This window comes from Mastigoproctus giganteus, chromosome 9 (assembly GCF_048544385.1).
Source record: "Mastigoproctus giganteus isolate SK-2022 chromosome 9, ASM4854438v1, whole genome shotgun sequence".
In the NCBI taxonomy this organism is placed as follows: Eukaryota; Metazoa; Arthropoda; class Arachnida; order Uropygi; family Thelyphonidae; genus Mastigoproctus; species Mastigoproctus giganteus.
Window position 1 is genome coordinate 196,891,393 of NC_143583.1, and position 26,245 is coordinate 196,917,637.

At 37.9% G+C, this 26,245-nt stretch overlaps 1 protein-coding gene across 1 annotated transcript in view; it reads left to right on the plus strand.

Moving 5' to 3' along the window:
• LOC150081006 (venom factor-like) overlaps positions 1–26,245 on the plus strand; it is a 785,003-nt gene that overhangs the window by 422,791 nt on the left and 335,967 nt on the right. Inside the window, exons 24-25 of the mRNA XM_090382066.1 lie at positions 10,068–10,143; positions 10,310–10,466. Coding sequence (XP_090238192.1) covers positions 10,068–10,143; positions 10,310–10,466 — 233 coding nt within the window. The remainder of the gene's footprint in view (positions 1–10,067; positions 10,144–10,309; positions 10,467–26,245) is intronic.

Sequence of the window (26,245 nt, forward strand, 5' to 3'; positions counted from 1 at the left end):
TTATCAGAGGTACCGTTAACCGAGGTATGCCTGTACTATGAATTAAAGGTCAAAGATCTTAAATAGTGTCTGATGGAATCAGGGTGAATGCAGGACAGAACTATATTGATATAATATTTATTCAAGAGCCATATTACCTGTGTAGGTTTTTATATTTCACTCTAGAATTGTACAACCAGATTCTGAGTATTGATGTGGTGGTAGGGCATGGTTTGTGTAATAGGAATGCCATATGTGTAATGATTGCTTATTTCTCTTTAACCTTTTATTTATTTCATTGTATTGTTCACCTTTTACATATTTCAAAGAATCATTTAATTATTTGGAATGTCCGGTGAAGTTTGTGGGATCCACTAATATTGTTACTACGTCTAATGTTAATGCCAAATCTAGTCATTGGTTTAGTTCTACTACAGATTCAAGAGGGGTACTTCTTGAGAAGTTCATATTCAGTAATAGTGTATTAATTTTAGCAGACCAAGTAGTTATACCACTTATCTTTGCAGTACTGGCAATCTAACATTGATATACCTTTTACCATTCGAGTTTTGCATAATTATGTTAGGGATTGGAAAGTCAATCCTGGTTGGACAGTGGGTGATCACCAAGCTATAACATTCTGTGCATATGTTAATCCTACTGTGGATCATGAAGAATATAGACTGCCTGTTTTCGTGAGATTTTCCATCAGACGCATAGACTGGTCAATCCCTGCATCTTCTGTATTGTTTGATTTTCCAGTTCATAACAGGTATATGATTGAGTCAGCTGCTGCTATTGAGTTTGTTAAAAAGGTACAACAGTCTTTGACTGCATCATACAAATCTGCTAAAAAAAATTTTTGACTTCCAAAAACTTGTTGTTACAACCAGCTTTACAAGGCTATGTAGTACAGGTAACCCTCATATAACACAGTTATTAGGTTCCTGTAAAATGTCATGTTATGCCAAACTGTGTTATACGGGACTAAGATAAAGTACAAAAAGGGGAGTTACATTCCAAAAGCTAACAAAAATACACTATTTCATTAACAAAACTTACAAAAATACACCATTCTCGATTTCAATTACCTCCTGCTCTCTTTAAAAAATCAATAATCTGAGTTTGTTTGCTTTTACTCGAAAAATCTTTGTGAATTTCATCATATGGAACTAAGCATTTTTGAAGCTCCCTTTTGAACTTTGAACTCCTTTCATTCAAGAATCTGCATTCAAAAAATAAGATTCTAATTGCTCGGCTAAGTTTATGCCTTCCCCTATGCTTTTTTAATGTAAAATTTGGAAGTTTAGAATTTTTATCAGCGATAAAATCATCTGAATTGATTTTACCTCCAATGCCATTTGCTCCAAATCTACTATGCCGGCTTCTTTTTCTACCAGTAATTCCTGAATGTTTTGAGTATTTATATCTTTTTTATTTTTTTAGGAGCATTGGTGACTTAGGCCATGTTGCTCTGTCTGTTAATTGTCTATAAATTGCGTGTGTCTTGAGGTTGATTTTCCATTTTGCTTGACGAAAATCCCAAGTTTCTGGGAGAGAAAAAACCGTGCTACCTTCACCTGAGACTCACTAACTCAGCCACATTGTGAAAAAGACCAATAAAAATTCCTCCCTTCATCAGCAGGATTCGAACTCGGGTCTTTTCCAGCCGGTATGGGGAGGAGGGCGATTCTATCAACTGTGCTACTCATGAGGGCTTCAGTAGTCATATCATCAAAACCTTCCCCTCTTACTGACATAGCAAGTTCTACTATTGCACCAATTCTGTTTTCTGCCTGTTCGATCATATTTCCTGAATGAACTGACTCTGGCCATACATTTTTCCACACGAATTTAATGTTGACGGTTTCACTTCTTTCAAGGATAAAGCTATGATTCTCATACGGTCTACAATTGAGAAATGTTTCCATTCCTCCATTACTTCAATAGATTCAGAATCAATTTTTTCCAATATCCATTGTAACGATTTTCTGATGAAATGAGTTTTAAAGGTGGATATAATGCCTTGATCTGACGGCTGAATGAAAGAAATTGTATTAACCCAGTACAACTGTGGTAGTAGGAACATAACTTCAACGTTTGAATGACTTAAATCTTTTGGATGGCCTGGTGTTGCTATCCAGTAGTAATAAAACTTTGTAATCTAGATTTTTTTCCACAAGTTCAACAAGTAAAAGTTCAATAGCACAGAACGTAACATGGGAATTTCCCAACTAAAAAAAATACAGAGATTTATCAATAATTTTTTTTTTTGACTAGTGAGTCAACAGTGGGCATTCAAAAAGAGTGGAAAATACCCTGTTATGCAAGGTTTACCGAAATTTTCTAACCGGGTTAGAGTGAAACCATGTTATATAAGTGCCGTGTTGTGCAAGAATTGTTGCAATTATCAATCATGTTAGAGTGAAACCGTATTATATGGGGGTTGCCTGTACTATGCATAAGGCTAGACATAGGTACCAGAGACACAGATGTTGACATTATTGAAAATCAAGCTGGGGAAACAATAGGATGGGTGGATTCTGTAGATGCAATTCAATCGACTTTTCCCTGAGGGTTGGTCCTGCTGAAGATTTGCAGTACCATAAGGAAATTAGATTAGCAAATTAAAACTACACTAATCAAGATTTATCAGATCATTTATCTTGCATGTGCTCAAGTGCTTTGATTTACTTCTACAGGTAACTATTACAAATCTTTAAGTAAATGGAAAATTGTCTTCTTGAAATTAATAAGGAAACCTAATAAATGTGAATCAAATCCAAAATATTATCAGCCTATTGTCCTTTTAGGCAATTTAGGTAAAATATTAGAACATTTAATGGCTTTAAAAACCGTACAATTGCTAATTGATGAGCATGATTTCTTCCAGGTAATATGGTTTTTCATCTGGAAGGTCACATGACAATGCACTAACTGATTTGGTGTTTTATATTGAATTTGGTTGCAAAATATGCAACAGAATGCTTGCAATTTTCATTGATTTTGAAGGAGCTTTTTACTCACCTCTGGTGGGAGGAAGTCTTTGAGCATCTGCAAATAGCTGAATGCCCTATGAATCTTCTCAGAAGAGGATGCCCACAAGTTTGGTGAGCAGAATCTTGTAACCTGGGATCATTGGTTTTGAATATGGTTATTTATGAATAGATAGAATCAGGGCCGCATTAACTCTGGCCAAACTGGCAATGGCCGGCGGCCTCACCCTATGAGGCAGCCTCATTTCCAGTGTAAATATTTTCTAAAGTAGTGATAAAAATTTCTAATAATAATAATATTTTTTATGGATGATGGAAAAATATGTATCAATATATAGTTGAATAAAACTCTCTAAAAACAAGTTTTTTTAAAAACTTATGTAGTATTTGTATGTAGGTATGTGTGTATATATATATATATTAAAGGGGCCTCAAATTTAAATATGGCCGAGAGTCTATTTCAACCTTAATCTGCCCCTGGCTAGAATGATCATTTGACGAGTGCGAAATTATTGCTTTTGTGGATGATCTAACTGTCATTATTAAAGGTAGTTCTAGGGCAATGTTGGAATGATGAGCTAATGTTTTGAATGATCTTACCAGTGATCAGTTAACAATAAACTCAAAATTAGGACTAAGACCAAGATGATGATTTTTAAAACTCATAATGTTACAGTTAATCATGTTTGTAGATCAGTATTGACTGCAACTCTGGTGTTGACTGGAGCCATTTCATTGGATTTATTTGTTATGTATTGTGGACTTTGTTACAAGATTAAAAGCAGATCCCTACTATATGTTTGGGTGTAAAATTTAAGTGTTCTTAATTTTATACCAGGGCATGAATGTCGTCTTCTTGTGAATCAGATGGTATTTCAATTACAGTACTTGTGATTGCTGTTTTTAGGAGAAGATGACAGATGATTAATCAAGCATAAATTAATATGTAGGAGATTATTTAATGAGCTGCTTCCTTTAGTCTCTGCTCTAATTTCATGTGGTTATCATAATTTTTTTTGAACACTACGGAAGTTCCCCCCCCCCCTGGAGCAGGAGCAGGCCTCCAGAGAATAACTTCACCCACTGGTTTAGCACTACCTCCTGTGGGTGAAAAGAGTCTGCTATAAGCCAGACAGAGCTGTCTACTCGATTTGCCCACCTTCCCATGGTGTGATTGAGTACCCAGAATCACCTCTCCTGGCGATTTATGTTTCTGGGTAGCCAGAATACCACAACACACATAATACATACAAACCTATACTAATCATATACCTGGCCCTTTTGCAGTGGTACTGTTCTTCACAGAGATACAAGGCGGAGTTGCACTGACATTCTAGGAGCTACTTCTTATTAAAAAACAGATGTCCACATGTCACCTAACTGCCAGCATGCCATGTGGATGGTTCACTTGCAGTCACCTTTGCATTCTTGATTACAGTTTTTTCCTTCTTAAAAATTTTTAAAATAATTTAATTTAAAAATAAAAATAATAGTTCAATATTCCCATAACTAGCCTTCTAATATTCAGGATCAATATAATGCAGCATTCATAATTACTTGTTTTTAACATTAGTGCTAATGGTAGTCTCAGCAGTCTTGCTATTTTTCACCTAATTCAAACAATTAGTTTAATTTAAAATAAAAATAGCACAGCATCCATTGTAATTAGTTCTTATCACAATGGATGATCTGTTAGACTTGAAAACAATATTGATATTGACAAGGATTTTGAAATGGTGTAAAACTTGGAATACAGAATGATTGAGTTACTGGAATTTTTTTGTAAAGTTTATAACTTTTGATCTTTTCAAATCCAGTCAGTTTTGCCTAAATTACATGGAGTACAATGATTTTAATCTGCATAATTAGAATTAAAATATTGCTTGTACTAACTTGGCATACTTGGAATATGAATTGCATGCTTGAAGTGGGCTGCAGAAATTAGAGCAGCTTGTTGTGAAGAATGCATATTTGTAATATATGGGCACACTTTTACTGTTTTATTTGTGTAGATGAGCTTCATCTGTATGCAGTAAAAATTTAAAGTTATTCAAAATATGCATAAAATGTTTATATTTTGAACCAACTACTATTTCATTCAGGAAGCAGTGGAGGATAGCATAGTTGTATGTACATGATGATGATGTATGTACATGATGTAGCTCTAACGCATAATTATATAATAATACGCTTCACTGTTTCTATTTAATAGTTTCTATTCAAATACTATTGACATTTAATTTATTGATTTTATTAATTTAAACTACCATGCCCCAAACTAGAGCAGCAAAGCAATGGGCACAAAGTGGCAGGAGTGCTGTGACTCGGGGGGAGAACTGCGGGGGGCGATTCTCCAATGCATCACAGCCTAAAAAAATGTGCGACTTGTGAAATGTTTGCCGAACTCTCTGGAACGGAACATGATATTGCCATGGGGGATGTCTTTGTGTGTGCGCGATGTCAGGCGACAACTCAGCGTTGTTATGGGCCTATATGACAGTTTGAAGGACAGGGTGGATGCTCTCGAAAGATCTAAATTGAGGGGCCCATCAGGCTCTCAGCTGCCCACATCAACGCCAGAGCTTGCACTTGGTCATCATGCAACACAGCGGCAACCCCTAAGGCAGAATGCGCTGGTCCCACAGGAACTAGCAGTTGTTGGTGACTCTATTGTCAGGGAAACGGGGAACATGCTTTGTAAAAAGGATAGGTGGAACAGGACCAGGGTATGTTTGCCAGGGGCAAAGGTTGATGACGTTGTAGAGCGGATATCATCTTTCAAGGGCACAAAAGGTGATATAGTTGTACACGTTGGCACTAATGATATTAAGAGTAGGAGACCGGCAGAATTACTCAACAAGTACAGGTCACTGTTGAAAAAAAGCCGTGAAATAGGGTTGAATTTGAAAGTGTCTGCAATTCTGCCCAGACACGATAGGAGGGAGTACATGATGAGAGAGCCGCCTCCGTAGCCAGGTGGGAAGGAGCAGCAGTGCGTAGCACATGCTTCTTGATTAGACCGGGGTTCGAGCCCGTCACCACCAAATACGGAGGATGCGGAAAGGTCAAGGGAATGACCACCGCATATTCCCGGAGCAATATGGCTTTAGTTGCTAATGCTCCTAAAAACCAAATAACAAACAAACAAACATGATGAGAGCCTTGTCGATCAATTCGGCCCTGGAAAGATTGTGCAAGGCTCAAGGGGTAGAATTTTTTTCAGCCTAGACTGTACTTGTTAACAGGAGAGATTGCTTCTACAGGGATGGGATACACTTAAATAGAAAGGCTTAAAATGCTATCGAGGCAGTGTTAGGTGGGTCGGAAAACTGCTAGTTTGGGGGGATACAAAGACTAATAGTTTAACAGTAACTGCAGGCAGAGGTGAAGGTGATTCTTGCACAACTTCTATTAGAATAAGAAGCGACCTGGAGCGAGGGGTGTTGGGGGTTTCAGGGACGGATGGCAGTCATCATGGAATAGTTGGGTATATGAGATGTGTTAGGGTAACAAGGAATAGGCATAGGAGCATGTATGCTTGCATGTATACCAATGCTAGAAGTATAGTAAATAAATTTGATGAATTTGAAGTGTTGGTCAAGACATCAAAGGCGGATATTGTTGGGATAGCAGAGACGTGGTGTCACAAAGATATAAGGAATGCAGAACTGGAATTTGGGGAGTACAATGTGTACAGAAAGGATAGACAGGACAGAAAGGGAGGGGGTGTTATGCTGTTAATTAAGAAAAACATAAAATCAAAGGAAGTGCACCCAGTTAATATAGATGAACAGTGCTCTGTTGAGTCAGTTTGGTGTGAGATAAGCACTGCGAAAGGAAAAATAAGAGTAGGAGTGTGTTATAGGCCTAATGACTTGAATGAGTACAATGAACAATTGTTCAGAGAAATAGAGTGGGCCAGTAAATCAGAATGTCTTGTAATGGGGGATTTTAACTTCCCAGATATTGACTGGAACTTGTGGGTTGGTCACTCACACACTAGTCAGACTTTTGTGGATTTATTGGATGATTGTTTTCTGCAGCAGCATGTTCGAGAGGCAACCAGAGAAAGTAACACTCTTGATCTGGTTATCAGCAGTGATCATTCGTGTATTAAGAATTTGCAGATAAAGGAACCACTAGATGGCAGTGATCACAGTGTGCTGAAGTGGGATTTACTCAAAGAGGTAACCACCGTCAAGGGTAAAGGAAAGGGTTTTTGCTTCCATAAAGGGGAGTACAGTGGTCTCAGACAGTTTTTAAATTCTGTACAGTGGGCTCAACTGACGATGTTACAAGCAGTAAATTCTAAGTGGGAAGCATTCAAGGAATTAATCGTGGAAGCTACTAGACTTTTCATACCGATTAAGAAATGTTGTTCAAGGTTTAGGCCTAAATGGTTATCAAATGAACTAATGAGACTCGTGACAGAGAAGAAAAATGCATGGGATGCATATAAATTATCAGGCGACGCAGAAGCCTGTGGCAGATATGAGCTAGTCTGTAATCAGGTCACAAAGGAGGTTCGGCAGGCGAAGGCGGATTACGAGAAATCTTTGGCAAAAGATGCTAAGAAAAACAGCAAGGATTTCTTTACTTATATAAACTCTAAAAGGAAGGGGATGAATATAATTGGTCCACTTGACATCGATGGTTCGACTGTTGATGATCCTGCTCAGATAGCAAACAAACTGAATGAGTATTTTGCATCTACATTCACACGTGAGGAATTATTACAGTTTGAAAATGGATTAATCAAATTGTAGCAGTGTGCTTAATGATTTTGTAATAACTGAGAGCAAAGTGGAGGAGAAATTGTTGAAGTTAAACATAAGAAAGGCACCTGGGGTGGATGGGATCTATCCAGTTATTTTAAAGGAGGCGGCAAAGCAACTAAGCAAACCCTTAGCCATAATTATGAGAGCATCCTTGGACTCAGGGGAGGTTCCCACGGACTGGAGATGTGCAAATGTATCCCCAATTCACAAAGGTGGATCGAAGGGTGACACGAGTAATTACAGACCAGTTAGTTTAACTTCTGTTCCGGGTAAAATAACGGAGTCACTGGTTAAAGATGCATTGCAGGATCATCTAGACAAGACTGCAGCAATAATTCAGACACAGCATGGGTTTGTTAAGGGAAAGTCTTGTCTGACAAATTTGATTGGTTATTATGATGTGGTCACAAAGGAACTGGATGCAAAAAATAATTTTGATATCATATATTTGGATTTCAGGAAAGCTTTTGACACTGTTGTGCATGGAAGACTACTGTACAAATTGGAGCAGAATGGTATTAAGGGTAAGTTGCTACAATGGATAAAAGGATGGTTAAGTGGGAGAAGACAGAGGGTGGTAATCAATGGGTGCTGCTCATTGATTACCACCCTCTGTGGTAATCAATGGGTGCTGCTCTTCGTGGACTAATGTTATTAGTGGAGTCCCACAGGGTTCGGTGTTGGGTCCACTGTTGTATTGTGTATTTATCAATGATATTGATGAAGGTATATCAGGCTTAATGTTGAAGTTTGCAGATGACACAAAGGTTGGCAGGGTTGTTAATGACAGTCATGGCAGTGTGCTACTGCAACAGGATCTAGATAATTTGGGCAGATGGGCTAAGAAGTGGCAACTGAAGTTTAACCTTGACAAATGCAAAGTACTGCATATGGGTAGAAGTAACCCCAGAGAAACGTACCAACTGTGTGGTACTACACTTAAGGTGGTAGAAAATGAAAAAGACCTGGGAGTAATTGTGCAGTCAGATATGAAGTTTTCTGAGCAATGCAGACAGGCTGCTAGGGCAGGTCATGGGGTTTTGTCAATGATATATAGGAATTTTGCTAGCAGGGAAAAGGAGGTGATTGTACCTCTGTATAAGGCAATGGTCAGGCCACGCCTTGAGTACTGCGTACAGGTCTGGAGGCCTCATTTTAGGAAGGATGTAGATTTGCTTGAGCGTGTACAGAGATGAGCTACACGATTGGTGAGGGAAATGAAAGGAACTTAAGCCTCTCTTACCAAGAGAGGCTTAAGTTCTGCAAATTGCAGTGGCTGGAGACTAGGCACCTGCGCGGTGATCTGATTGAGGTCTATAAGGCCTTGAATGGGTTGAGCACGCTGAATTCTGATGGGATCCTTCCACCTGTTCAGTTTACGAACCTACCGGGACATAAGTTCAAATTAAGAAAGGACAGATGTAGAATAGATGTGCAGAAATTTGCCTTTAGCCCGCGGGTGGTTAATTGCTGGAACAAACTTCCATCTGTTGTTGTGGAAGTTGATAGGTTAAATAAATTTGAGGAGGAACTGGACAGGCATTTGGAGGGAATGGTGTGATTTTTTTTTTTTTTTTTTGGCTGATGCTGCATAAGCTCCTACACTTGCTTTCTTGCATCACATGCCACTACTACTACTACTACTACTACCTTTAGCATAAAGCTTATTGCAGTTATTGGGTAACACATATTTCTTTGTTTCATACAGGAATAATTGATTATCTCATTACAAAAGTTAGTTTTTAGTTGAATATGTTTTTATCAGTTTTGTTTCAGATAATTGATGGCTAGGGTGTTATATTAACTACCTGTTGCCATAACATTTGCTCTATTATGCCTTGGTTATCTGCAGTTTGAGCTCTGTAAAATGATCAGATATTTTGCTCCCTCAAATCTAACCTGAAAGGAAGAAAACTTTATTTGCATCCTGTTCCTTGGCAATAGTTACTGTGGTTCTGGTTAAGAATATAATTTTAAATATAGTTAATTCTGTTATATCATGACTTGTAATATTGCATATAAGCTGCCGACTGGGCTAGCCAGGTGGGTAAAGTGCCTCCCTGCCAACCCAAAGGTCGTGGGTTCGATTCCTGCCTCGGGATTGGATCAAAGTACTGCAAAAACCTTGGGAGGTGCATTATGACCACAGAAGCCATGCGCCAACAACTACCAAAAAAAAAAAAGTATATAAGTTTTTGTGATTCTTTACAGTTTTCATAATATGAAAATTAAATTATGTTTTATTATTTAATTAAATAATAAAATACAACAATTTGTGCTCAATAATTTTTTTTTTAAATTATTAACTATCTAGGTTATAATCGAGAACTGACATTTAGAAAACCAGATGGTTCCTATGCCGCTTGGGTTAATAGACCTCCCAGTACCTGGTAAATAATTTTTTATCTGGAAGAATATAAAATACTATGATTAGCAACTGTGTGTGGTGATGATATGTGTGTGTTTGGCTAATAAAAGATTTATGAAGTGAGTTGGTCTTATCTATTAAAAAATATTGAAACTAGAAGATAATTAAAATATCTTTGTTATCTCTAGGTTAACTGCCTTTGTTATGAAAATGTTTTGTCAAGCCCAATTGCTTGTACATATTGATGAAAATGTGATATGCAGTGGTTTGAAATGGTTGGAAAATGCCCAAAGACCAGATGGAGCATTTGAAGAAAAACATCCAGTTATTCATCAAGAAATGATTGTAAGTAATCATTGAAATAATTGAAATTATAAAGAGAGATTTTTTTTTAAGATATATTACTTAGCAGTGAATCTACTGCTAAATATACTCTATATTTAACTTTTAGATTACAAAGATTCTCGTCCAATCTAACTAAAATTAGTTTACTAGCAGTTTGGTGTCTTTTTTATGAATTTAAACATGACGTTTTGAGATTTACTCTCACCATATAAAATGACTTATAAACATACTTTCTTCATTCACCAGAACAACTAACGTGCTCTTTGATGAGAGGAAGTGGCAGCTAAAATAGCTGTAGAAGTAGAATTTTAAGAATAAATACTTCCTTATCTACTATGAACCAGCTAATGCACAAAATCAATATGGCACATAATTTCTAAAACAGTATAATGCAATTACAAGGATTTTGTATGCATCAGATGTCTTGACTTCCACTGATTTTTTATGCTACAGAACTGAATACCAAATACAAAGCCCAGGAGCCTTCTGAATGCAGTCCTTTTTTATGAGTCACTTCTTGAAGAAATATCTTTTGTTAATGGAATGAAATATATAGAAGCTTCCCCCAATTTAGTGCTTTTAATTTGGGCCATAAAAACAAAGTGAATCTGTGCTAAGCAGGAGTGCTTTACCCATAGACTATGATGTTAATAATTTTAACTGGTTGGTGTGACCCATGTTTGTGGTTGATTTTAAGATGTCATTTCTTTATACAGTGACTTCTTACTTTATGTGTGTTTAAATTATGCAAATTTAAAATAATGTGTTCCAACCATATTTACAGAAAGCACCATGAGAGAAGAGTGCATACCCAAACAGATAATAAACTTCGACGAAACAGGTTTATATTGGGAAAAAATGCCTGATCGCACTTATATTTCCATTGCTGAAAAGACTGCTCCTGGTGCTAATATGAAGGGTCGTAAACTGAAACCTATGTGCATTTATCACTATCAAAACCCTTGTGCCCAGGTTATGACAGGTCGTACATGCCCGTGTACTCATACTCAAACCCTAAAGGGTGGATGACTGTTGTTATTTTCAGAAGTTATCTTGGTTATGACTAGAATTGGAAGTGTATTGCAAGGCAGAAGGAATTCTGTTCAACACCTTACTTATTCTTGATAATGCCACAAGCCCTCCACCCCAGTATTGTTGATGTCTGTTCCAATATCAAGATTCCCCCCCCCCCAGAAAATACAATCTCAATACTCCAGCCTATGGACCAACATATAATTAAATCTTTTACAGTTCAGTATTTAAAGCATATTCTGGCTGATCTAATTGACAAGACCAATCACGAAGAGATGATGTGCAGTAATATTGACGAGCCTTCAATATAAAACATCCTTTAAAATTCATTGATTCATTGATCACACCATCGTTTTGTTAAGAGGAAGTCTTGCCTGACCAATTTGATTGGGTACTATGTATGATGCAGTCACAAAAGAACTGGATGCAGGGAATAACTTTGATATTATATACTTGGATCTTAGAAAGGCTTTTGATACTGTTGCACATGGAAGACTGCTGCACAAATTGCAGCAGTTTGGCATTGGTGGCAAATTGCTGCTATGGATAAAGGGGTGGTTGAGGGGGAGAAGACAGAGAATGGTAATCAATGAACACTACTCATCATTGACTAATGTTATCAGTGGAGTCCCTCAGGGTTTAGTGTTGGGTCCATTATTGTTTTCTGTATTTATAAATAATATTGATGATGGTATATCAAGCTTAATGTCCAAGTTTGCAGACGATACAAAAGTTGGCAGGGTTGTTAAGGACACTACTGACGCTATGCTGCTGCAACAGGATCTGGAAAGGTTGAGCAGATGGGCTGAGTGGTAGCAAATGAAGTTTAACATTGACAAATGTAAAGTACTACATATGGGAAACAGCAAGCCCAGAGCAACGTATCAACTTTGTGGTACTACACTGACAGTTGTAGAGAAAGAAAAGGACCTGGGGGTAATTGTGCAAGCAGATATGAAGTTCTCTGAGCAGTGCAGAGAGGCTGCAAGAGTAGCTCATGGTGTCTTGTCAATGATATACAGTAATTTTTCTAGCAGGGATAAGGAGGTGATTATTCCCTTGTATAAGGCAATGGTCAGGCCACACCTTGAGTACTGTATATAGGTCTGGAGGCCTCATTTCAAGAAGGATGTAGAGATGCTGGAACGAGTACAGAGAAGGGCAACAAGATTAGTGAATGGAATAAAGGGGTGCTCTTACGAAAAAAGGCTTAAGTTTTGCTAATTACAGTGTCTGGAAACTAGGCACCAGCAAGATGATCTGATAGAGTTGTATAAAGCCTTGAATGGTTTGAGCATGCTCAATGCTGATGGGATTCTTCCTCTTGCTCAGAATAATCACCTGAGAGGGCATAAATTCAATTTGAGGAAAGGCAGATGTAGGATAGACGTGAAGAAATTTCCCTTTAGCCAGCGGGTGGTTGGTTGGTGGAATTGACTTCCATCCCTTGTCGTGGAAGTTGATAGCCTAAATAAGTTTAAGGCTCAGCTGGACAGATATTTCGAACGAACAGAGGGGTGAAGTGGAAGTGGTTATTTTTATTTATTTATATTATTATTATTATTTTTTTGTCTGATGCTGCATAAGCTTGCTTTCTTGCATCAAATGCCTCTACTAATGCTAATGCTAATAGTAGCTGGAGAGAGACTGGAGAGAGACTGCATCGAATCTTCATTATGGAAATTCCCTCTGAAGAAAATGTATGCTCTACTTCACACTTGTGGGGCGCCTCCGTAGCCAGGTGGGAAGGAGCAGCAGTGCATAGCACACGCTTCTTGATTAGACCGGGGTTCGAGCCCGTCACCACCAAATACGGAGAATGCGGAAAGGTCAGGGAATGACCACCGCATATCCCGGAGCAATATGGCCTTAGTTGCTAATGCTCCTAAAAACCAAATAACAAACAAATAACAATAACAAACTTCACACTTGTAGGCTTAATGGTCCTTAATGCACCGTACAATCAATCTAGATTTTCGCTTCTCTTTTTCTTTACTTCGTACATTGCGAATTCACTGCCTGCTTTGAACATAAAGGACTTACTTAAGGACTGGGAAGTTTTTGATTCCAATTTGCTCATCTCATTGTCTTCATTTACGTTGCTATCATCTGGTGTTTCTTCTGCACTACTTATATCCGTAAGAGGTTCAGGAAACAATCGTAAATACATAGAAGTGTATTTACTACGAGTGTATTTTCTAAGTGTATTTATACATAGAAGTGTAAATACATAGAAGTGGCATATTTCTTTAAGGAAACTGGAGAAGACATCTTAAAGGATCCGAAATTTGTTCATTTATAGCTTTGGGATCATGATGTCGCAAAAGGGAAACAGTATTTTCTGTGATACTACACTGACAGTGGTAGAGAATGAAAAGGACCTGGGGGTAATTGTGTAGGCAGATATGAAGTTCTCTGAGCAGTGCAGATGGGCTGCTAGAGTGGCTCATCTTGTCTTGTCAATGATATACAGGAATTTTTCTAGCAGGGATAAGGAGGTGATTATTCCCTTGTATAAGGCAATGGTCAGGCCACACCTTGAGTACTGTATACAAGTCTGGAGGCCTCATTTCAAGAAGGATTTAGAGCTGCTAGAACGAGTACAGAGAAGGGCAACAAGATTAGTGAATGAAACAAAGGGTTGCTATTACGAAGAAAGGATTAAGTTTTGCAAATTACAGTCTCTGGAGACTAGGCACCAGCGAGGTGATCTGATAGAAGTGTATAAAGCCTTGAATGGTTCGAGCATGCTCAGTGCTGATGGGATTCTACCTCTTGTTCAGAATAATTACCTGAGAGGGCATAAATTCAGATTGAGGAAAGACAGATGTAGGATAAGTTTGTGGAAATTTGCCTTTAGCCAGTGGGTAGTTGGTTGGTGGAACAGACTTCCATCCCTTGTTGTGGAAGTTGATAGCCTAAATAAATTTAAGGCTCAGCTGGACAGGTATTTCAAACGAACGGAGGGGGTCAAGTGTAGTTTTTTTTTTTTTATTTTTGCTGATGCTGCATAAGCTTGCTTTCTTGCATCATATACCTCTACTAATGCTAATAAGAATAGGTGCATGTATACTTGCATTTACACCAATGCTAGAAGTTTATTTAATAAATTTGATGAAATTGAATTGCTGTTCAAGATATCAAAGGCAGATATCGGTGGGATATCAGAGATATTGTGTCACACAGATATATGCAGTGGTGAATTGGAATTTGGGGAGTACATGTGTACAGAAAGGATAGACAGTGTAGGAAAGGAGGAAGGGTTATGATGTTAATTTTGAAACACATAAAATCTAAGGAAGTGCATCCAGTTGACATAGATGGACAGTGCAAAGTTGAGTTAGTTTGGTGTCACATAAACACTGTTAAAGAAAAAATGAGAGTAGGATTGTGTTGTCGGCCTAACGACTCTAATGAGTACAACGAACAATTGTTCAGAGAAATTGAATGGGCCAGTAAATCAGATTGTGTTATAATGGGAGATTTTAACTTCCCAGATATTGACTGGAACCTATGGATTAGTCTCTTGCAGACTAGCAAGACTTTTGTGGATTTATTGGATGATTGTTTACTGCAGCAGCATGTTTGAGAGGGAATCAGAGAGAGTAATACTCTTGATCTTGTTATCAGCAGTGATTATTCACACATAAAGAATTTGCAAATAAAGGAACCTCTAAGTGGCAGTAATCACAGTGTACTCGAGTGGGGGCACCCCGTAGCCAGGTGGGCAGGAACAGCAGTACATAGCACACGCTTCTTCATTAGACTGGGATTCGAGCCAGTGACCAGGTTCTGATGGTATTTCTCCACTTGTTCTCAAATTCTGTGCTCCTGAACTTACACCTGTTCTTTTCTGCCTTTTTCCGCTTTCTTATTCGAAAAGTGTTTTTCCTTCTGCTTGGAAATTTGCTCATATCCAGCCAGTTCATAAAAAGGGTGACAAATCCCTCCCATCAAATTAGCGTCCCATTACAATTACTTCTACTCTTTCTAAATTAATGGAGAAATCAATTAACTGCCAACTCTTAAATGACCTAAAAACCTTCCGTTAGATCAATGATCGCCAGTATGGATTCCGTCAGTGTCGATCCACTGTTGATGTTACCCATTTATGGTTAAATTCAACGGAAATGTTCGGGGAAACACAATCGGTTGCTCTTGACATCTCCAAGGCTTTCGATCATGTTTGCCATAAAGGTCTTCTAATCAAACATCTTATGGTTTGCCAACTGTTTTTTCCAATTGGTTATCCAGTTTTCTCTCTGACCACTCACTAAGGGTGATGGTAGATGCATCTCTCTCTTTTAACTTTTCCACTAATGCTGGTGTCCCCCAAGGTTCAGTTTTTTTCCCAATGATTTTCCTCTTGTATATTAATGACCTTCTTTCATTGACTTGAAATTCTATCCATAGTTTTGCCGATGATAGCACATTGCATTCCACTTTCCATTTTGAGAAACCTTGCCCTGCTCAATCAACTTCAAATTTTCGAATATCCGCTACCAATTCCTTAAATGCCGATCTTCAGGTAATTCTCCAGTGGTGCAAACAAAACTTAGTTGATTTCAATCCTTCTAAAACTCAGTCTTCTCTCATATCTCGTAAAAAGGATTCTTCAGCTCCTATGCTTATCTTTGGTGACACTCCAATTTCTAGGCAAAATGAAAGATCTCTTTTGGGGATTACCCTGACTTCTAATTTCTCTTGGCACATGCACATTACAAATATTGCTTACTCTGTGTCTAAAAAACTTGGTTTTCTCTTTCACTGTCGGCGTTACTTTGCTTCCAAACAGCTGCTCACTCTGTATAAATTGCAAATCCTCCCTATAATGGACTATTGTTCCCGCATCTGGGGTGGTGCGCCCAAAACCTCTCTTAGGCTTCTTGATTCCATTCAGTAGAGAGCAGTTAGGTTAATTAATGATTCATCTCTAACAGAGTATCTCCACTCGCTGTCTCATAGATGTACTGTTTCTGCTGTATGCCTTTTCTACAGATACTTCCATGGGCGCTGTTCTTCTGAATTGGCTTCTATAATTCCTGTTATCTCTTTCAATACAGTTCGAACACATGCCGCCACCAGCCAACATCCATTTACTCTCCAATTTCAAACTCACAGAACCAACTTTTCATCTTCCTTGTTTATTCATTCAACTGCTGTTTTCTGGAACAACCTTTCTTCATACGTGTTTCCTGAAAATTACAGTCTGCAGAAGTTCAACTCTAATGTCAACAAATATCTTCTTTCGTCTTCTCAACCTCCAACCCAAGCACTGTACTAAGTACTATAGGTTCTGGTACCTCTTGTTTGGGGTTTTCATAAAAAAAAAAAAAAAAAAAAAGAAGAACTATCAAGGGTAAAGGGAAGGGTTTTTGCTTCTGTAAAGATGACTACAGTGGTCTCAGACAGTTTTTAAATTCTGTACAGTGGGATCAACTGATGATGCCACCAACAACATTCTCAGTGGGAAGCATTCAAGGAACTAATCGTGGAAACTCCCTGGCTTTTCATACCAATTAAGAAATATTGTTCAAGGTCTAGGCCTAAATGAATTTCAGATGAACTAATGAGGCTTGTGGTAGAGAAGAAAAATGCCTGGGATGCACATAAATTATCACCATCAGGTGACATAGATGGCTATGGTAGATATAAGCTAATTTGTAATCAAGTCACAAAGGAGGTTAGTCAAGTGAAGGCAAATTATGAAACATCTTTGGCAAAGGATGCTAAGAAAAACCACCAAGGGCTTCTTTACTTATATAAACTCTAGAAGGAAGGGGATGATTCAGATTGGTCCACTTGATATCAATGGTTTAATTGTTGATGATCCAACTCAGATATCTGATAATCTGAATGTATATTTTGCATCTGTATTCACACATGAGGAGTTAGTAAGGGAGGAAAATTCCAGAAGTTTATCAAACTGTAACAGGTGTTTAATGATTTTGTAATAACTGAGAGAAAAATGGAGGAAAAATTATTGAATTTAAACATAAAAAAAACACCTGGTGTGGATGGAATCAATCCAGTTATATTAAAGGAAGTGGCAAAGGAAGTAAGCAAACCCTTAGCCATAATTATGAGTGCATCCTTGGACTCAGGGAAAGTCTGGAGATGTACAAATGTATCCCCAGTTCACAAAGGGGGATTTAAGGGTGATACAATTAATTACAGACCAGTTAGTTTAGCTTCTATTCAGGGAAATATAATGGTGTAACTTGTTAAACATGCACTGCAGGATCATCTAGACAAGACTGCAGCAATAATTCATACAGCATAGGTTTGTTAAGGAAAAGTCTTGTCTGACATATTTGATTGGATACTATGATGTGGTTACAAAGGAACTAGATGCAAAAAATAATTTTGATATATACTTGGTTTAGAGGAAAACTTTTGACACTGTTGTGCATGGAAGATTACTGTACAAATTGGAGCAGTATGGTATTAAGGGTAAGTTGCTACAATGGATAAAATTGTGGTTGAGTAGGAGAAGACAGAGTGGAAATCATCATCATCATCATTACTAACCCACACTACTTTTACGAGGATGAGTTCTTGCACTACTTGAGAAACAGATTATTCTCACTTGAATCTTTAATTGTTCCTTTGCTGTGAAATTTTCTAATTTTATAATAATTTCCTAATTTTTTTTTTTTTTTTCATTTCATTTCTCCTTCGTTCTTTTTTTTTTTTTTTCCCTCTCTCTTCTCTCTCATTCCTTTTTTTTACAAACTGTAAACTCACATAAAACTTTCAACTTTCAACTCAACAATTGCTAATATAAATAAAAACTCATTGGTGCAAAAATAATGGTAGAGGGTGGTAATCACTGGATGCTGCTGCTGTTCATGGACGACAACATGATTCGTGCATCGAAGCTCAAGGAAGGCCTCGTAAAAAGCAGCTTCCGATAACAATGTTTCTGAAAAGGACAACTTCTAAATCGACACCTAAATCTCCTCGTACCCCTGAACCAGAAGACTCGACGTCAACCAACTCTGCTTCTCCAGCCTCTGAGACCCCCCCCTACTGGTAAGGAATACTGAATCTTGTTGTGAATACCTAGTGCATGCTTTGTCCTTAACTATATAATAAAATTTTGATAGAGTATTTTCAAAACGTGTGTAAAATGTTACTCATTATTGTAAAACAGACTTGAAACCTTTTAAACACTTTTAAACATTTTTCTGTTATTTGTAAATGGTTGCTTAAGTGTTTAGGCATATGTAGAAAACATCTGGGGCTAGGCTATTTGGATGAGAGTAGACGCTCGTGGAATTTCACAATTTTGCAGTAAGTGTTGACACGTAACACCTGTGAATATGGAGAACCGACTGAGTTTAGTAAATGCTATATTTATTGTTTTTAAAACATGATCACTGAACTTAGTAGTCCTACCTACTCAGAACTCCTGAAAGTTTTCAAGTAACCAGCTCCAAGAACTAAAATAGATTCAATAAACAGTCAAGAACAGCAGGTACTTCAAATCTTTTTTACCAAAAGTATAGATGACACCACTAAATCTGTGTATAATAGAACAGAAAAACTCCAAAATGTAGGCACCCTCAACATGTCATTCATTTCAGTGATCAGCAACAGAATTGCTACGATAGCCATATTCTTCGGTCTTTTGACATACTGTATAGGCCCAACCTCACTAAAAACCATTCTCTACAACAGCGTTTCCCAAACTGTGTTCCATGAGTTGTGAACATGTGTTCTATGAAAAATCTTAATTAATAATTAAAAAAGATAATAATAAAATAAATTTTATATATTTGTAGCATAAGCCACTTTTGTATCATTATAATTTTTAACATTATTTTTTTTTCAGTTATTAATATACTCTCATAAACTAATAATCAAATAGACTGCAGAACACTTTATTTTGGCGGGCTTTTGCATAGAAAAGTATGCATAGAGGTAATGACATCTACGAAAAAGTAGCAATGTAGTGATCTAATATGTCATTCGTATGCAATTTGGCCTGGAGTACATAGGTTGAAGCAGAGGGGGATGCGAACTGATATAACTAAACTCACTTCCTTGTACAAATTTTTTTTGATAATTATCGATATTTCGAAATATTATTAAAATAAATGACCATGGATTTGTGGTTGAAAAGGGGAACTTTAAAACAAGAAGCAAAGTACTTCTAGTATTGCAACTCTGGTCAATGAAAAAAAATACAGTATTGTCACACTTCAAAATGAGGATGAACAATCGCTGTCTTTTTTTGTTCCCCAAAAATCTGAAGTAAAAAAACAGGAACCAACTAATAAAAGACCGAAACAAAAGTATGATCACAGTTATTTGAATTTCGGCTTTACATGTGTTGGAAATAGAGATGCTCCTGATGCACAGTATGTCGTATGTAATAAAATATTAACAAACACTTCTTTGGCTCCCACTGAACTTGTGTTTCATGAGTGTTCCTTAAATATGTTGTGAGAATGAAAGTGTTCCGTAACTAAAAAAGTTTAGGAAACGTTGTTCTACAATTCCAGATAAGGTTTTGTTGGTTTTTTGTTTGGTTTTTAGGACCATTAGCAACTAAGGCCATATTGCTTCTGGATATGCGGTGGTCATTCCCTGACCTTTCCGCATCCTCCGTATTTGGTGGTGATGAGCTCGAACCTCGGTCTAATCAAGAAGTGTGTGCTACGCACTGCTGCTCCTTCCCACCTGGCTACGGAGGCACCTTCAGATAAGGTGAATACAACCAAAGAGGCCTCTACTAGGCTCACATCCGGTGAGTGTGGGCTTGGCCCACCCAGGGTCCTGAGCTGGATATCATCATTCTTCTCTTTTTTGGTGATTTCCTTCTTCTTCTAACTCTCTCTCTCTCTCTCTCTCTCTCTCTCTGTCGGGGCAATTCAGAAATTTTTTTTGTCTGGTGCAGCATAAGCCTCTGGCTTCCTTGCACCATATGGATGATAATAATAATAATGTGCACACATGCATGCACACCCACCCAAAGTTTATTAAACTTTTGTCCTCCCCTTCCTTACAGAATTCCTCACGTGTGAATGTAGATGCAAAATACTCATTCAGTTTGTCAGCTATCTGGGCAAGATCATCAACAGTTGAACCACCAACATGAAGTGGACCAATCTGATTCATCCTCTTCCTTCTAGAGTTTACTTAAGTAAAGAAAAGAAGTTGTTGTTTTTTTTCTTTGTGTCCTTTGCCAAGGATTTCTTGTAATCAGCCTTCACTTGCCTAACCTCATTTGTGACTTGATTACAGATTAGCCCATATCTCCCATAGGCTTTTGTGTCACCTGCTAATTGATGTGCATCCTACACATTTTCCTTCTCTGCCACGAGCCTCATTAGGTCTACATCTTGAACAGTATTTCTTAGTTGGTATGAAAAGCTTAGTAGCTTCCAAGTTAATTCCCCAAAGGCTTCCCATTTAGAATTCACTGTTTTTAATTAACATCATCAGTTGATCCCACTGTATAGAATTCAAAAACTGCTTGAGACCACTGTAGTCACCTTTATTAAAACAAAAACCCTTCCCTTTACCCTTGATGGTATTTACATCTTTAAGTAAATCCCACATCAGTAGACTGTGATCACTGTCACATAGTGGTTCCTTTATCTGTAAATCCCCAATGCATGCATCATCACTGCTGATAATCAGATAAAGAGTATTACCCCCTCTGGTTGTACCTCGAACATGCTGCTGTAGAAAACAATCCTCCAAAAAATCCACAACAGTTTTGCTAGTGTGCAAATGACCAATAACTAGTTCCAGTCAATATCTGGAAAGTTAAAAATCCCCCATTACAAGACACTCATCTGAGTCATTAGGCCTATAACACACATCTAGTCTCATTTTCCTTTTCAGAGTGTTTATGTCACACCAAACTGACTCAGCATTGCGCTGTCCACCCATGTTAACTAGATGCACTTTTTTAGATTTTATACGTTTCTTAACTAGCAACATAACCCCTCCTCCCTTCCTACCCAGTCTATTCTTTCTGTACATATTGTACTCCCTAAAATCCAATTCTGTACTGCTTATATCTGTCTGACACCATGTCCCTGATATCTATACAATATCTGCCTTTAATGCCTTGATTAGCACTTCAAATTCCTCAAATTTATTTACTATACTTCTAGCTTTGGTGTACATGCAAGTATATATGCACCTGTTCTTGCTCTGTAGGCTAGCATTTCCCAAACTTTTTTAGTCACGGAACACTTTTCATCTCACAATATATTGATGGAACCCTTATATATTTACGGAACACTTACGAAACACAAGTTTAGTGGGAGCGAAAGAACAGTTTGTAATATTTTATTACATACGACACACTGTGCATCAGGAGCATCTTTATTTCCAGCACATGTAAAGCCGAAATTAAAATAACTGTCATTATACTTTCGTTTTGGTCTTTTATTAGTTCGTTCCTGTTCTTTCAATTCGGATATTTGGGGAACAAAGGCCTGCAATTGTTCATTCTCACTGGAAGTGTGACAATATTGTGTTCGTGTTCATCGACCACAGTTGCATATTTCAAGTACTTTGCTTCTCGTTTTACAGTTTCGCTTTTCAACCACAAATCCATGGTCATTTATTTTAATAATAGTATTTCAAAATACTGATAATTATCAAAAAAAAATTTAAACCAGGAATTGAGTTTAGTTATGATGTCTGTTCACTTCCCCCCTCTCTTTTAACCTGTATACTCCAGGCTAAACCGCATACGAATGGTATATTAGATCACTACATTGCTACTTTTTCGTAGATGGTATTACCTCTAGGCATACTTTTCTATGCAAAGCCTGCCAAAATAAAGTGTTCCGTAGTCTATTTGATTATTAGTCTATACCAGTGTATTAATAACCGAAAAAAAAAAATAATATTAAAAATTATAATGATACAAAAGTGGTATCCACTACAAATATGCAAAATTTATTATTTTTTTTAATTATTAATTACAATTTTTCGTGGAACATTTGTTCACTTCTCACAGAACACCAGTGTTCCATGGAACACAGTTTGAGAAATGCTGCTCTAGGCTGCTGCTCATTGCAATTCACCACTGCCTGCGGCTACTGTTAATCTCTTAGTCTGTGAATCTCTCCCCCCCCCAGATGCCTCCGTAGCCAGGTGGGAAGGAGCAGCAGTGCGTAGCACACACTTCTTGATTAGACCGGGGTTCGAGCCCGTCACCACCAAATACGGAGGATGAGGAAAGGTCAGGGAATGACCACCGCATATTCCCGGAGCAATATGGCCTTAGTTGCTAATGCTCCTAAAAACCAAATAACAACAACAACAATATCTCCCCCCCACAATCTGGCTGGTTTCCACCTAATACTGCCTCGATAGCATCAGCAAATATTCTTTGGCCCTTTCTATTTAATTGTATCCATCCCTGTAGAAGCAGTATCTCCTGTTAATAAGCACAGAACAATCTGAGAAAATTTCTACCCCATGAGCCTTGCACAGTGTCTCCAGGCTGAATTGATTGACAAGCCTCTCATCATATACTCCCTCCCACTAAAGTGTCTGGGCAGAATTGCAGACACATTCAAATTCAACCCTAGCTTGCGGCTTTTTTTAAACATTGACCTGTGCTGTGAAGTAAATCTGCAAATCTCTTACTCTTAAGGTCATTAGTGCCAACGTGTACAACAGTATCACCGTTTGTTCCCTTAAAATATTATATCTGCTCTTCAATGTCATCAACCTTTGCCCCTGGCAGTCATGTGTGCATTGGGTTATAAGCGGTATACCAAAAATATATAAAACCATAATTGTTTGTTTGTTTGTTTTAGGATTTTATGGTGCATTAAACCATAATGGTAGAATATATCTCGCATATATTCAGATTATTTATTACACTAGCCAATGCCTTCGTAGCCAGGTGGGCAGGGTCAGCAGTGCATAGCACATGCTTCTTGATTAGACCGGGGTTCGAGCCCGTGACCACCAAATAGGGAGGATGCGGAAAGGTCAGGAAATACCCACTGCATATTGCCGGAGCAATATGGTCTTAGTTTCTAATGCGCCTAAAAAAAAAAAAAAAAAAAAACCGTAGCCAACACGATTTTTACCTCCAAGAACTTAAATACTGTTTTTAGCCAATTTTTATGCATAGATTTCGAAAATCACCATGATAGTTTTACAGCACATCACAGTTATTAAATATAGCGGGAGTTACGTTTTACCAAAATATGCCAATTTCACATAATCTAGCCAATAGTGTATTACATCCTGATTTATTTTAAGATATATAAGCTAATTCTCTTAATTTTAACAATCGATTCTGGCCTTGATTTTCTTGTGATAAACATAATCTGTTCGGGAGGCAACCAGATGGAGTAATACTCTTGATTTGATTATAAGTAGTGATTCTTCATGCATTAAGAATCTGCAGATAAAGGAACCACTAGGTGGCAGTGATCACAGTGTGCTGAAATGGGATTTTCTCTAAGAGGTAATTACAATCAGGGGTAAAGGGAAGGGTTATTGCTTTCGTAAAGGCAACTATGATGGTCTGAGAGAGTATTTAAATTCTGTACAGTGGGATCAACTAATGATGTTTCCAACAGCAAATTCAAAATGGGAAGCATGCAAAGAACTTATCTTGGAAGCTACTAAGCTTTACATACCAACTAAGAAATATTGTTCAAGGTTTTTCCTAAATGGATGTCAGATGAACTAATGAGACATATGGCAGAGAAGAAAAATGCATGGAAAAAATATAAATTAACACGTGATACAGAAGCCTATGATAGATATAAGTTGATCAGTAACCAAGTTATAAAGGAGGTTAGGCAGGCGGAGGCAGATTACAAGAAATCTTTGGCAAGGGATGCAAAGAAAAACAGCAAAGATTTCTTTACTTATGTTAACTCTAGAAAGAAGGGGATGAATCAGATTGGTCCACTTGATATCGATGGTTCAAGGTTCAACTGTTGATGATCCTGCTCAGGTAGCTAACAAACTAAATGAATATTTTGCATCGACATTCACACATGAGGAGTTATTCAGTGAGGGGAATGCCAGAGGTGTATTCAACTCTGCAGTAAGCTAGATAATCTTGTAATAACTGAGAGTAAAGTGGAGGAGAAATTGTTGAAGATAAATACAAGAAAAGCACCTGGGGTGGATGGGATCTATCCAGTTATATTAAAGGAGGCAGCAATGGAAGTAAGGAAACCTTAAGCCATAATTATGAGAACTTCCTTGGACTCAGGGGATGTACCCATAGACTGGAGATGTGCAAAGGTGACCCCAATTCACAAAGGAGGATCAAAGGCTAACACAAGTAATTACAGACCTGTGAGTTTAACTTCTGTTCCAGGAAAATGAATGGAGGCAATGGTTAAAGAAGTACTGCAGGATCATCTAGACAAGAATTTAGTTATAACTCGAACACAGCATGGTTTTGTTAAGGGGAAGTATTGCCTGACCAATTTGATTGGATACTATGATGCAGTCACAAAAGAAGTGGATGCAGGGAATAACTTTGATATTATATACTTGGATCTTAGAAAGGCTTTTGATACTGTTGCACATGAAAGACTGCTGCACAAATTGGAGCAGTGTGGCATTGGAGGCAAATTGCTGCTATGGATAAAGGGGTGGTTGAGGGGGAGAAGACAGAGAGTGGTAATCAATGGACACTCCTCATCGTGGACTAATGTTATTAGTGGAGTCCCTCAGGGTTTAGTATTGGGTCCATTATTGTTTTCTGTATTTATAAATAATATCGATGATGGTATATCAAGCTTAATATCCAAGTTTTCAGTTGACACAAAGGTTGGCAGGGTTTTTAAGGACAGTACTGATGCTATGCTGCTGCAACAGGAACTGTAGAGGTTGAGCAGATGGGCTGAGAGGTGGCAAATGAAGTTTAACATTGACAAATGTAAAGTACTACATTTGGGAAACAGCAACCCTAGAGCAACTCTGTGGTACTATGCTGACAGTGGTAGAGAATAAAAAGGATTGGGGGTAATTGTACAGGCAGATATGAAGTTCTCTGAACAGTGCAGACGGGCTGCAAGAGTAGCTCATGGTGTCTTATCAATGATATACAGGAATTTTTCTAGCAGGGATAAGGAGGTGATTATTCCCTTGTATAAGGCAATGGTCAGGCCACACCTTGAGTACTGTATACAGGTCTGCAGGCCTCATTTCAAGAAAGATGTAGAGCTGCTGGAACGAGTACAGAGATGGGCAACAAGGTTAGTGAACTGAACGAAGGGTTGCTCTTATGAAAAAGGCTTAAGTTTTGAAAATTACAGTGTCTGGAGACTAGGCACTGGAGAGGTGATCTGATCGAGGTGTACAAAGCATTGAATGGTTTGAGCATGCTCAATGCTGATGGGATTCTGCCTTTTGCTCAGAATAATCACCTGAGAGGGCATAAATTCAAATTGAGGAAAGACAGATGTAGGATAGATGTGCTGAAATTTGCCTTTCGCCAGTGGGTATTGGTTGGTGGAACAGACTTCTATCCCTTTTTGTGGAAGTTGATAGCCTAAATAAATTTAAGGCTCAGCTGGACAGGTATTTTGAATGAACGGAGGGGTGAAGTGGAAGGGTTTTTTTTTTTTTTTTGACTGATGCTGCATAAGCTTGCTTTCTTGCATCATATACCTCTACAAATGCTAATGTATCCCACGTATTTTTCTTCTCTGCCATATGTCTCATTAGTTCATGTGACATCCATTTAGGCCTGAACCTTGAACAATATTTCTTAGTTGGTATGTAAA